At 55.2% G+C, this 13,936-nt stretch overlaps 2 protein-coding genes across 2 annotated transcripts in view; one reads left to right on the forward strand and one right to left on the reverse strand.

The window, feature by feature from the left end:
• The first annotated feature begins 108 nt into the window (after positions 1-108).
• On the forward strand, positions 109-8,977 carry VOLCADRAFT_121076 (uncharacterized protein). Its single transcript, XM_002952589.1, has 10 exons — positions 109-346; positions 2,454-2,832; positions 3,330-3,426; positions 4,330-4,450; positions 4,943-5,188; positions 5,870-6,046; positions 6,307-6,487; positions 6,730-6,845; positions 7,190-7,309; positions 7,628-8,977. The coding sequence occupies exons 1-10, from the start codon at positions 282-284 to the stop codon at positions 7,764-7,766; spliced, it is 1,641 nt and encodes a 546-aa protein (XP_002952635.1). The 5' UTR covers positions 109-281; the 3' UTR covers positions 7,767-8,977.
• VOLCADRAFT_93353 (uncharacterized protein) overlaps positions 8,651-13,936 on the reverse strand; it is a gene marked incomplete at both ends in the record, with an annotated part of 17,756 nt that continues 12,470 nt past the window's right edge. Inside the window, 8 exons of the mRNA XM_002952657.1 lie at positions 8,651-8,701; positions 10,468-10,606; positions 11,091-11,142; positions 11,424-11,533; positions 11,955-12,094; positions 12,602-12,740; positions 13,150-13,276; positions 13,499-13,668. Of these exons, the coding sequence (XP_002952703.1) occupies positions 8,651-8,701; positions 10,468-10,606; positions 11,091-11,142; positions 11,424-11,533; positions 11,955-12,094; positions 12,602-12,740; positions 13,150-13,276; positions 13,499-13,668 (928 nt within the window). The remainder of the gene's footprint in view (positions 8,702-10,467; positions 10,607-11,090; positions 11,143-11,423; positions 11,534-11,954; positions 12,095-12,601; positions 12,741-13,149; positions 13,277-13,498; positions 13,669-13,936) is intronic.

Genomic DNA, 13,936 nt, shown 5'->3' on the forward strand with positions numbered 1-13,936 from the left:
GAACAGGGGCGCCCTTCCTCTCAAATCCCGACCCAGCAGCTTACATCCCACAGCAGCGCCACACAGCAGCACCACACCCTCATCTTGCTGTTGCTGTTCGTCCCGCAGATGTGCTCAAGAGCCGGTTTCAGGCCCTCCTCCCCGCCGAGCGCCTCGCCCGGGGCTACCGCTTCACACTGCCCTCCCTGGTGGCCATAGCCGCTGCCGAGGGACCCCGGGCACTGTACAAGGGCTTCGTGCCCAAGGCTCTGAGACTGGGTATTGGACAGACCATCGGGTTAATGGTTTTTCAGAAGAGTTTGGAGACGTTTGGGGCGATGGAGGGGGGGGGTGTAGAGGGGGGAAGGTGAGGGGAGAGGGGGAGGGTAAGAAAACGTGAGCCTGTTAGGGAGACGAGACAGACAAACGGACAGCGAGACAGTCGGATGGAGAGTGTGTTTGTCGACACTGTTGAGGGGGGGGTGTGGTGTGGTTGAATATATTGGCCCTACTAGTAAAGGGGTGCACTGGGGGCTGGGGCAGAGGTTGAGCTGCCTGTCTGTGTTGGATTTTGTTGCGGCCAGCTTTGGTTGCGTTCTGGTCGGTTGTGTTGTGTTGCGCTGCGTTGCTTTGAAGGTGGGTGATGGAAGGGGTGTAATATTGGGCTGTATTAGAACACCACCACCGGGTAGAAACCCTGAGAATAGAACGGACTGCAGAGTGTCGTGTGGAGTGTATGTATGTATGTATGTATGTATGTGTATGCGCGGCAGAGGGCGAGCGAGGCGCGCGGAGATTGGATAGAGAGGAGGAAATGAGAGACCAAGGCCGGTTTGAAGGGGGCGGGAAAAGTGTACAGCAGGCAGTTCAGTTGAAGCTCAGGGCGATGTACGGACCGTGTGCGAGGTGGAGAGAAGCGGATGGTTGTGGGGGGGATGGGGGGGATGGGGGCCCCGCTCCTGAGGGACACGGTGGGTTGGCGGACGGCCGGCGGGGCTGTGTGGGCCGTGTTTGGAACGACGGGGGGGATTGCGACCGATAGCAGCTGCTACAGTCCTCCTTTTTTTCCCTCGGCCCCCGATTTTTGTCAGTCGCAAATTTGGTTCAAAAAAAGGGAAAAAACGGAGCGCGAAAGAACTGGGTCAGGGCACCCTGTGCCACGGCTTGCTGGATCCATGATAAAGATAGTCATGGTTACGCTTGCGCAGACGAAATGGCGTTTTGCTGAAAGTGTTGGTTGCAGGTATTGTACGATGGCACCAGGTACGACAACATCGTGTTTGTATGCACCTGCACGCACGGCTTTGGGGTGTGTGTTTTACTAGGGTCCTGAACGGAGTGGTTAACCTGATTTCAGCTTGTTGGTGTGCGGCAAGGACATGCAGCGATCCACGACGAGCGAGTTGTTGCTTTCGCGCAGTTGCGAAGAAAACAAAAAATCGGATTCTTCTTGCAGTAGCGCGTAGATTAAAAGCGAATGCTCGGAATGAGTAACATTTTGGAAAGAATTTTACAAACGATACTCGCAATGATCAAACATAATAGTTGGGTCCTCGAAAACAATCGTAGACCTAAGCGATTCCGAACCGGTAAACGGTCCCGACCAGGTAAAAGACTCCACCAGGAACTTATGGATAATAAAGTTTTCAGCTTTCAAATGGAGCTTTGTTGTATGGGTGAAACTTTAAACTTGACCGGCGGAGCTTACCACGCGGCTTTCGGCTTACAGCCGGCCGCCGGGTCCAGGCAAAAAAAGATGTTTAAATACAACATTATTCCATGATTCTATGTTGATCATATGCATAATGGTGCAGCGCCGTTCCTACATAGTTGGTGGATTGACTTGTCAGAAGAGTTACGAAGCTGGTACGACAATGTAGGAGGCAGGGCAGAGCAGCAAAGTGCTTTTATTCGTGGCGCGCTGGCAATCAATACCAGGTGCTCCATCTTCTGCAAGCCAATAAATCCGCGTCTCGAACAAACTTTCGCCTGGTTCCCTGGAAACCATATCTGCTAAACGGTCTGGAGAGAAATCACCTGGGCCTGGCCACGAGAATCGGCATTGTTTGTCAAGTTTTGAACTGGTTTGGATGCCTTCAGTTTCCTATTGCGTGCACGTGGACGTCAACACCTGACGGCTACAACAACTTGCCCTGTACAGATGTTGAACCCGCAACAACCATTTCTCGGTTTATGTGGTTAGAGCAGTTGCCCTTTGCAACACCAATTTAGGATGGCCTGGTTATGACTGGACATCTGGCAGTAATTTGATTCATAGAAATGTGAATCACTGGCACCCGAGTTAGCGAGCCACGCACAGGCTTCGAAATTGAGTGGGTAATGAGGGCCATTGTATTTACAGCCATTTTATTGGAGATACTGATCATTCTTACTTCGCCAATAGCGTCGCTACAGCAACTGGCGTGGAACAGTGCCCTACTTCGGAGCCCTCTTGCTAATGCGACGACGACCAGGCAAGAGGGGCATCTCTGGCAGGACCTTCAGCTTATATCAGAGGTGCCCTGTCGGACCCATTTGATGAATGTAGCCGAGCTGCGCTTTGGAGCTGCAGAAATATGTAAGGAATTGCTCACGCGATTTCCCGCGCTAAACGAGAGTAGTCTTGAAGAATGGCTACATGCATCCATCAGCTTTTTGGCTGCGCACGCCGTGCGGAACTATTCAGTATTACTGCCCACGAACGAATCTGTGAGCCTGCCATCGGCGCAGCTAAGCGGCTTGCCTATGGTTAGGAGGTCGCTATTGGCTCAATTGGTCAAAGCATGGCTGACAGGACTGAATCGACAGATGCCTGCACGGCTGGAGCCTTTGGTTGCTCAGCTGATCTCTTTGGTGAGCTGGTGACTTGCCATCTGCACCCCACGGAACACCGGAGCAGCTGTGAAAGTTCGCCGGCTCAGCTGCTACGTGTAGATTGCTTTCTGTGGCCGACAGAAGCAAGCGTAACCCAAAGTTGCCATGTCCCGCTCCCCAATTGCTTCTACTCGTGTATGTTAGGTCACCGAGACGGATCTGCGTCCGTAGAGACACACTCGCACATTCTGAAAGACATTCTGAAACAAGCTTTCTTTCGCCGGCGCAACCACACTGAGATCACGCGAAAAACTTTGTTCCCTTGCAAAAGAACACATGAAGTACTTTTTGTTCTTTTTCCATTCAAGGGTGGATTATGGTTGTGACGGATGGCTGCGAGGTGAAGGACGCAGCCTGCTCTGGGCTCTGGGTTACAACCCGCATTCATCACATTTTGGCTTCGCATCTGACTCGGCTCGTGTGTTTTATCGACACGCTTTGCGTGGTGCCCTCCCAAATCCTTTATATCATCGTAGATGTACGGCATTCACAAGGACTCTGTCGTACACCGTGGCGTACTGCAGTACCACCACATCTCCAAGTCCGGTGGCACGGCCTGGAACGAGGCAGCCTGTGAGTAGTATGCTGAATTGATGGCCCCTGTTTGTATGTATGTTGTTACAGGGTGGTTAACTTCGCCAGCGGCCCCTTTCCCGGGCAGTCCCTGCTCTCCCCTGCTAGAGGGGCACCCTAATCCGTCACCCCATCCGACTTCAGAATGTATTCGTTGGGTTCGGCAACTCACCACCAGCATCCAACCAAATCTAGCGGATCAGCGGCGCCTCAACTTAGTTCCTGGTCAGCTCGCAAGTTGATATTATCACGTCCTACATCGTCCATATGATGGGGGGCCACCTCCCATTTCAACACTCCTCAAACACCCGAGGAGCCGGCAGGCGGATTTGAACCCCGGGTCGGCCAGGAGCAGAAGTCAGGCCTTAACCTCTGCCAGCCGCCTGTTTGTATGTATGTTTGTATGTATGTATGTAGGTAGGTATGTAGGTAGGTATGTACATGTGTATGTATACGAGTGTGTTTTTGTCGGTGCTTGGACGTGTTTCACCTTCCCCTCCAACCCCCTCCAACCCCCTCCAACCCTACTGGCAATAGTATTGGAACTCTGGCTGATTGCCGGGCAAACGCCGTACCCCCAGTTATTAGTAAACCAAACGACAACGCGTCAACCACTTTATTAAACTCCTCACAAAATCTGCTCCTTTTTCAATCTCCTTTTTCAAACTTTCCAACCCTTTCCAACCCCCTTCCAACGGCTCTCCCCACGGGCACCACTGGCCTCATTCGCACCCTTCCCACACAAAATACTATCATACACAGCGCTTACATACATACATACATACATACATACATATATGTACTGATTAGTTGGTGTTTTTTTTGCATCTTGCAGTCCATTTTTGATTCACCGCCTCCCTCCCCCCTTTCCCCCGTCTTCCCCCCCACCACACACACACACAGCCGCCAACGGCTGTGTGGTCCCAAAGACACTCGGCAACCACGTGCGCGGATTCGGTGACGAATGCCGTTGGGTGGACCCGCGCATGTATCGGAACCTGTCCGGCAGCACCCGACTCGTACTGTAAGAGGGGGTCGGGGTTTGGGTGGGGGAGTTTTGTGAAGCATACGGGGGCTGGGGAGGTTGGGAAGCAAGTCAGACTGGGTTTTGGACCTTGAAACCCTCCCAACCCTCATCCCGAGGTCACGGTCGCCACGGACGCCTTTCGGTCAGTTCTACGTTTGTTACTCTCTTGCCCTGGCAGCAGCTTCAATCGTGTGTGGTTCGTCTTTCCCACCCCACCCCACCCCGTTTTCCCCTCTTCCCCCAACCAAGCCCCCTCAACTCGAACTCCAACTCCCTGCCTCCCTCCCCCACCCAGTAACCCAAACTCCCTGCGCAGGCCCCTACTCCCACGCCCCACCTTTGCTGGTGTCGTTGTGCACTCACGTAACCCCACCCGTACTGCCTCTCTCCAATGCGATCTCATCTTCTCCCGCTTCCTTTTTTCCCGCCCCCTCACTCACTCACTCACTCCCCTCCCCCTCCCCTCCCCCCTCTGTCCACCCCGGTCAGATGGGCCCGATGGGGTCCGTTCCGGCGGCCCCGGGGGGCCCGCAACTGCTGGAGTCGACTAGCCCGGGTTGCGGGAGCGGGTTTGTCGTACTTCTCAAATGAATACTCGTTGCTGGGCCCCCAGCGGCGACATCAGCAGCAGCAGGAGGAGGAGGAGGAGGAGGGAGGAGGCGGAGGAGATGCGGATTCTGGATCGTTCCTAGGGGCACATAGCTGTCCTCAGTTTGTAAATGTGGTGACGTTGCGGTAAGGGAGGGGGAATGACTGACAGCGTGAAGGGTTTTGTGTGTATGTAGGTATGTACGTCTGCAGGTATGTATGTGTCGTGTACGTGCAATTAAACTAGTTTTTCTGTTGATTCGATAATTGCGCGGCCCCACGAACCCCTTCCCCCCCCACACACACACAAACACACCCCACACCTTCGATCCGTTTTGTCTCCTCCTGTTACTGCTACAACTGCTACTGCTACACCGCCATTACCACCATCTACTGCTACTGCCCCCTCACCACTACAAGACTGTGGTATATGTATATGATGTGTGAAACAGGGGGGTGTATCTTCGCCCGTGGCAGCTACCCTGCGAAACCCTGCCTTCCCCGGTATTTCGGGGCACCCTCATCCACTCACCCTGGTCAACTACTGGGTGGATCGCTCAGGTTCCGCACCCACCACCAGCATCCAACGGAATCTGCCGGGTCGACAGCGGCCCAACTCCATTCCTGGTCGACTCGTAGGTTTGCTTTATCCCAGGTCACCACGGTCCATCAACTAGGGGCGCAATACCTTCCACCATCGGAAGGACTTTTGACCCTAACGGGTATCGATCCCGGGATCTCCCCGGGGCAATGGTCGCGCCTTACCAGTGGCATATGTATATGTATGTCTGTATGTGTATGTATGTATGTATGTATGTTCATCTCCAGGCAGCCCCAGCGGCGACTGGAGTCCGCGCTGCGTTTCCTGCAAGTCTACATCCGCCGCTACTGGCAGGTGGATGACAGGGAGTACGGGTTGACACGGTTCCGGCAAGTGTTTTGTAACGCCAGCGCCGACCTGTGGCGGTCCCTGGCTCCCCCCGTGGCGGATAACTACATGACCCGGTACGGAAGGGGGGGCCAGGGGGAATATGTGATTGTGGTGGTGGTGATGGTGGTGGTACGGAAGTGTGTGTACGGGAGGGAAAGGTGTGGGGGGGGGGAAAAGGGGGACGGGCCGGAGAAGGGCCGCGGGGCCCAAGTGTCGTACCCGCGCAGCTTTCTTGTGCTGCTTCTCTCATTTCCGCATCGTCAAACAACAATACATACATACATACATGCATACATACATACGGCCCCGTTCCATCCTCCTTAACCCTCCGCAGATCCTTCCTGGATGAGGAGGGCTTCCACACAAACCCAGGGCAACTAAGTGTACGGCATTTGTCCGCTGCACGACAGCAGCTGGTGCAGTTTGACCTGGTCTTGGATCTGGACGCGGGGATGGCGGCAAATGACCAATTTGTACGACAGGGTTTGGGTTGGCCGGCGGCATGGTCCAAGGCGGTGAGTCGCCTCTTCCTCCGTCACCCCCGACGGCGCACACACACCATTTATTTCCGGGTTTGTTCTTGAGCGCGTGTGTTGGGTGGTCGTGTGCGTGTGATAGGGTTTGCGGCACGCCACTTCGGCGTCCGTCCGAACCCCCCTGCGTGCACACGCGCACGCGCATACACACCCGCACACCTTTCTGGGACTCTTCCCCCCCCCCCCCCGAGACTGGGCCCCCGCCCGCCATTCACCTGCAGAACCAAACCCTTAACGGCACCGTACTAGCCAAGTACCTTGGCCCGGACTGCGGTGTGCGACAACAAGTACTGCAGGAACTGCACATGGATCAAATGTACGACAGGCTGTTGTACAGGTGCGCGCGAGCTTGTGCAAAGGGGGTTACGGGGAAGGGGGAAATTGCTGTGTGTGTGTGGCGAGGAGGAGATGTTGGGGGGGGTTGGGGCGTTCCGCTCTTTCTCCCCCCCCTCTCCCCCCTTCCAGCCAATGATCTCTTATCACACTGGTCTCGTACGGCAGGTTGGTAGTTGGAACGTCAGTACGGCAATAGGTGACTCTTTGCTTCTTGCTCTTTGCATCCTTCTCCTCCCCGGCCCTGCCCTTACCCCCACCTCTCTTACACCTTCCCCCCCGTCGCACGTTTTCCCCGTCCCCCTTCCCTCTCTTCTCCCCCCTATAAACATACACACACATCCCCAGGTTTGGTCGTACCGTAAACCAGCTAGATGCCCTCTGGCTCCACTTCAGCGCGGAGCTGGGGCTACAGCCTGACACAACCCCCGGCGCACTGGACCCGGGGGCGGGGCCGGGGGAAATACGGTGAGACAAACACACACACACACATACACACTTGCGTGTTCGTGTGTCTCTGTATGTCTGTATGCATGTATCTACTGTATATCAAAAAAACATATATGCGTCTGAGGCAATACCGGCGATGCGATGATAAGAGCAAATTTAGCCCTCAACAACTTCCGTTTCGGAGAAGTTGGCGTTATTGTTGGTTTTGTTGGTTGTGTTGTTATTATTGGTGTTTTGCTGCTTTTGCTTCCTGACCGCATCCGGGTTCCGATGCGAGATTGATGGAGTGGCTTAGAGCCCCCCTCTCCCCCCTCTCCCCCCTCTCGCCGCATAAAGGTGTGGTATGTTGTGGAGGGGCAGCAACGGCAGTAGTCTCGGCCAGCAGCTTGCCGTACGGGGCCTGCTGCAACAGCCGCCGCCTCTGCCACCTCCACCACCACCTCAACATCACCGCGACGGGTGGAGCAGCAGTTGACGTTTTGAATCCTCTGACCGGACGGAAACATTACCCCCCGGGCGACACCGGAGGGGAAGGGGAGGAGGGGGTGTATGGAGGCCCGCACACTAAAGCTCATGCACACATACATACATACATGCATGCATGTATACATACATAGGCCCCGTTCGGAAGCAGCCTCCGAAACCCAACCGCTCTGAAGTAGTCGTCTTCCTTTAGATCCTTCCCCGGGGTGGAAACGGCTACGGACGTGGACCGGGGCCGTACCGTTACTGAACATGGCATGTGCTCACATACATACATACATACATACACACATGCGCGTGCGTGACTGCGCGCGAGCGTGCACCTACATGCATACAGTGAATTTTTGAAATGAACGGAGCCGTGATTAGTAGAGGAAGGAGAAGTGGCATGTCTGTATGTGTCGGTTGATTAGCATATGTGTTTTGGATTAGTAGATGCACGCGGAGGGGTGTTCGTGGGGGGGAGAGAGAGAGTAGGAGTCTGTATGTTTACCTGTCCGTCTGACTAATGACTACGTGACGTTTGATGGTGAGGTTAGGTGAGGTTAGCCTTGATGGGACGTTGGTAGTTGGACGTTGGTAGTTGGACGTTGGTCGTTTCATAGGTCGGCATCAATTTAGTTGGTAGTGCGGTCTGATGAGGACATCGCACCGCGGAGGTCACCACTGGGGGCGGCGGCGGCGGTGGGACCGGCCAGCCCTGACCTGACCTGACTGAAATTACTGAATGACCACGATGTCAGATTGCCGACAAGCTGTGACGGCGATGTTGCAATACACATTTCCTTTGGGCGCCGAAGCGCAGTGAGACCTTAAACCTTGTGCTGCCCTTCTGTACGGTTGGGGTAACATGCATGTCTGCATGTATGTACGTCATTATGTTTCCTGTGGTTCGGTACCAGAGTGGGGGTGTGTGCAGATGTCTTTCTGAGCATGTGGGAGGGAGGAGGGGGAAGAGGGGGGGGGGGGGAAAACCCGTCCTCGTCGTGTATCAGAATGTTCGCCATTGTCAGCAGTGACCATCTTGGCAAACTCATTGCAACTACCGCCCTAACCACCATAACCGCCCTAACCACGTACGTCACCACATCGCTCCGTAAGAGCTCTGTGTTTTTACCTCGGGGCAATCTGCGTGTCTGTAGTATGCAGCGTGAAGAGTGAAACCCGTCACGGCTTTTCCAGGGGTAAAAAACGTTGCAGCGGCAACATCCGCTCCCCTACACTTCCCCCTCACTTCCCCTTCACTTCCCCCTCACTTCCCCTCACTTCCCCTTCACTTCCCCTCTCTCTCTTAACTTTGTTGGTTCCTTACCGCACAGCGGTGATGTCGCAGCCGGAATGGGCTTCCGAAATGTGATGATGATGATATGTATATTAGGATGGAAAGGGGGGTTTGACCTCCGCCTTTACAAGGCTTTAACAGGTCATCGAGAGCCATCAGAAAGCAACCGGCAACAAGCAAACAAACGTCATGGGGATACAAACATCAATATCCTCAACACTTGAAGAGGTTAAAGGAGGACTGTCTCCTCGTGGCTTGAGAGTGCTCCCGCCGCACACGTATAAAAGTGCTGTACCTACCTACATATGTACATACTCCATACATACTTTCAATCAACCAATCCACGTTCTACATACATACATACATACATGTATCATACAGCCACAGCCCCCATACAGCCCTCATCAATCCCGTATCAGACAGACAGACAGACAGACACGTTTCCTCAAGGCGCAAATCAAGGAACGAGCAGCATGACCGTACGCCCTGGAAAGACTACGCGGTTTTAGGGATTGGTGGTAGTTGGTAGTTATCAGTTGGTAGTCAGTTGGTGAATCCGTGTAACTTGAAAACAATAGCAGTTGGCGACAGCGTACAATTGCAAGTGCAACAAATTCACAACGAGATATGATGACAGTTATGGCCTAGTGCGTGTTTGGCTGGCTGGGTTACATACATACGCGCGAACAGCACTAGCTATTACTACCGCGTGATGACATGCTGGCGAGCATACACAACCGCTGTGATGCATGATAACCTCATACCTAAGAATTTAGTAATCATGGTGATGGCAATAATATTGGCAGCAGTATATGGCAGCAGTATTGGCAGTGCTGTTGATAGTGTTGGTAATGACAACGATGGCAGGCAGTAGTGGCAGTCCATGATGGTTGTCATGTGCTGTTGATGAAGTCATAACCCCACATGATGGCACCACACTTCATAACGCTCCCTTCCTGCAAATTGCCATTGCCAATTGCCAATTTGCAAATAGTGAGGTCATAATAGGAACCAGCAGTCAAGCCGTAGTCCGGGGCGACTGGTACCGCTCTCCGGGCTTCCCCCTGCACACGTTTTTCTCTTCCGCTACCTTGCCACCTTTCTTCAATCCAGTCCTGCTTCCCTCCCTCCGTCCCTCTCCGTCCCTCCCTTCCTCGTGCTGTCACTGAGATCCGCGCTCCCCCGAAACCCCCACCGCCCAGGGCTCCGTCACTTGCAGCGCCGCCGAGCCACGCATACTCCCCCCTCCTGCACCCCCTCCTCCTCCTGGGCGCCCTCCTCCTCCTCCGGCCCCATTTCGGCCGCCCGACCCCAGCTGGCCGCTTAGCTGACCGACCCCAGGGCCGCCCATCGGCTGCAGCGGCTGCTGTAGCTGCTGTTGCTGTTGTAGCTGCTGTTGCTGTTGCCGCACCAGTAGTTCCAGAAGCGTCTTCACTTCGCCGCGCAGCTCCGAAACCTCCCCCCACAGCAGGTCCAAGTTCTCCGCGATGCGGCCACGCCGGTTGAAGAGCGAGAACTGGCGGTTGCGAGTTGCCTCCCCGGTGGTGGCGCTGGTGGGAAGGGTGGTGGTGGTGGTGCCGTCGGCCGTGGCGGCAGCAGCAGCAGCAGCAGCAGCCGCCTCGTGGTCGTCGTCTTGGCCGTCTGGTTTACATCGCGATGCAGCCGCTTTGCCTCCGGTAGTGTTGGTGTTGGTGTTGGTGTTGGTGTTGGCGGTGCTTCCTGTGTTGGTGTACAGGTCCGGGAAAACCCCAAGTTAATACGGGTTAGGAAGACGGACAGATGGCATGTGCCTTTCATCGCATGTAGACCGGATATGTATGCGCGTGTGGTAGGGAGGTCTAGTTAACGGCCGCCAGCAGGCGCCTGTACGCGTCTGTATGCATATCTGTCTGTATGCATATCTGTCTGTCTGTCTGTCTGTATTGCGTATGTATGTAACAGTGTCTTGTTTCCTGCCCGGGGCTGGAGGAAGCCGCCACCGGAACAGCGAGCGAGTGGCGGACCTGGGGAGGGGGGAGAGGCAGCCTCCCCCACCTGGATGACGTCATGAGGCCCGTGTGTGTATGTACGCGTGTGTCCTGATGAACTTAGCAGAGAGAGAGAGAGAGAGAGAGGAAAAGAGAGAGAGAGAAAAAGAAAGAAGCGCTCCTGGTGATGGACCAACACACGGATGTGTCGTACGCGGATGTGTACGACTTCTCCCCCGAGGGGAGGAAGACGACAGAGGGGTGAGAAGGTAATTCCCAAAAGAAAAAAGCCATGTAGTTGGCGAACACCCCTGTCCATGCAGCCCCCAGGCCCCCACCAGACCACATATAGATACATGCACAAACGTACGCACACGCACGTACACACATACACACACACCTGCAGAGGCTTTGACGGCGGTGATGGTGGGCTCCCCCCCTCCCCCGACCAGCCCACTTCCTGAGCCCACCTCCCCCACGGTGGTGCTGGTGTTCTCCTGCACCATATGCCTGAGGTACGAAGGGGGGACAGGAGGGCAGGCAAGTTAGGTTAGTAGGGAGGTACACAGATACGTATCTTCAACGTACGTCCCCACAAAACACATCCATCCAAACCCATCCATCCATCCATCCATCCATCCATCCATCCATCCATCCATAACAGACACGCACCGAAACACACAATCTTTCAGCTCCCTGCCTCCAGCCCTCCGTATAGCATTCGCCTCCCCGTTCATCGCCACTCCCTTCCCCCCTTCCCCCTCTTCCCCCCCCACACACACATGCGCACACATGCAACGGATTCACTGGCTCGGTAAAGTTGTCCCCTCGGTGACCTCGTACATCTCGCGGCTCATTTCCTTGAACAAGTGCACGGACGGTATTTTAACCGTATACGTACACACATACACGCATTCGTACACGCATCTACCTGCGGTACACCTCCAGCAGCCCCTCCCGCACGAGCTTACGTCCCCGATCACTCCAGCCCAGTCCGGCACAGCGGGCCACCAAGGGCTGCTGCTTCATACGGCCCCAGCACCACTCGGCGGCGTCCAGCAGGTCATCAACCTGACAGAGAGGGAGGGAGGGATTGAGGGAGGGAGGGAGGGAGGGAGGGAAAAATAAGTGGTCTTACATTAGCTGGTGCTATGGTTATGCGAATGTCTACAACTGATTCGTGTATAGGAGGGAGTGGAAAAGAACAGAAAGGTAATTGCCTGGTGGTGGTGCGGGACAGTACTACAGCCGCAGCACCCGGGAAGAAGGTGAAATACACACACGTACATGTCCAGGTCAACAAAGGAAGCCCTCAGAGGAGGTGGGAGGAAGGAAGGGGGGGGGTAAAAGGGGGGGAAACCAGACCCGGTGCTTGCGTGAGGGAGGTCTGAGTGTCTGGGAGTGTGCGGGGGTGTGAGGGCAGGGGTAGGGGTCGGGGTCGGGGTCGATGGGGAATACTGAATACCGCAAGCTGGATGCTGCTGGTGGTGAAAGGAAGGGTGTGCTAAAGGATGATTGTTAAAGTTCAAGAGAAAATTCCACATTCCCCCCAAACCCGCCAAATCCCCCAAACCCCACCTCCTCTTCAGTCATTGCGAACAAGTCATCCCCCTCGCTGTAGGTGATGGGTAGTCTGCCCCGGGAGACGGGGCGGCCCTCGGAGGGGTCGCGGGTAAACAGGGGGGGCAGGCGCCGCAGCCGGGGGCCCTCCCCGGACCTGAGGGGAGGGGGGGGGGCAGGAGGAGGGAGGAGAGGACGGGAAAATGTGTGTCGGCCGGTGCGGTGGTGGTGGTTGGGCAAAATTTGAAAGCCCCCGTGCTAAGTGTGTACGGAAGTGTACGGCAGTGGATGCTTGTTTTGCCCAGGAGAAAAGGAGAGAGTTGTTTTGAGGATGTTTGGAGGATGCAAGGTTTCGGAGGTCAGCGGTCTTACACATATACATACATACACACACGTATACGCACACGTACACATGACGTACATACATACGACATACACATGTGCTCACACGCGATTCACTTAAATAATTCCCGCGATATAGCATTCATCGCACCAAACGCTTTTTCCCGCTGCAGCCCCTCCACCCCCCTTCCCCGCAAACCCCCTCCCCGCCCCCATCCACCCACTCGTCAAGCGGTACATCCTCCCAGCAGTACAGCGGGTAATCGAGTTGCTCGTCCCAGGGGGCTTGCTGAGAAACGTCCAATGGGGAGCTGCGGTGCCAGGACCAGGGGCTGTACATGAATAGAATATCTGTACGGGAGAGGATGGCCGCCGGAATGGGGGGAGAGGGGTTGGAAGGGATGAAAGTCAGCCAGCGGAAGGTAGGGAAATTTGCAGTACATGCGAATCATTAACTGTCTGCACATATATACAAACATACACACAGACATACAAACATATACACAGACATGCACACATCCACAAACATACATACGAACAAACATACATCGTGTATACATCCCTCCAACACACCTGAAGCTGGTTCCGTGTACAGCTGCGCGAGCAGTCTCATTTCCGGAAGGTCCGCCAGGGCCCAGCGAGCAAACACATGAACGTGGAACGCCATGTCAGGGCGGGAGAGTGACGTCATCAGCCCCTCAGCCAACTCGTACGGCGACTCGCGCAATACCCACCGGTGGTACCTTTCGGACGACAGGGGACAGACAGGGGGCGAGGGCGGGGAGGCGGGGAGGCGGGGGCTGGGCGGGGAAGTAGGCGGGGAGTTGGCGGGGACCCATCTAAGGAAAAGAGGAACCTTCGAATTTCCGGAGCCTCCAAGCGAGCCCTTTGCAGACGTATGGGAGCGAGCTCGAGGCTCGGAGAGAGGGGGAGAAGGCGGAGGGGGGGGACCGGCAGCAGGTCAAGCGGGAAGAAGACGAGGGGGGCGGGGAGGAGGAGTAACACACGCGT

Source organism: Volvox carteri (genome assembly GCF_000143455.1).
Source record: "Volvox carteri f. nagariensis unplaced genomic scaffold VOLCAscaffold_31, whole genome shotgun sequence".
NCBI classification, from domain to species: Eukaryota; Viridiplantae; Chlorophyta; class Chlorophyceae; order Chlamydomonadales; family Volvocaceae; genus Volvox; species Volvox carteri.

Bases quoted from the DNA above. Each gene is read 5' to 3' on its own strand.
- VOLCADRAFT_121076 (XM_002952589.1), top strand. From the start codon at position 282: ATGGTTTTTCAGAAGAGTTTGGAGACGTTTGGGGCGATGGAGGGGGGG. The intron at 5,189-5,869 runs GTAAGGGAGGGG...GTTCATCTCCAG, and splicing joins GTAAATGTGGTGACGTTGCG to GCAGCCCCAGCGGCGACTGG. The intron at 7,310-7,627 runs GTGAGACAAACA...CGCCGCATAAAG, and splicing joins GCGGGGCCGGGGGAAATACG to GTGTGGTATGTTGTGGAGGG.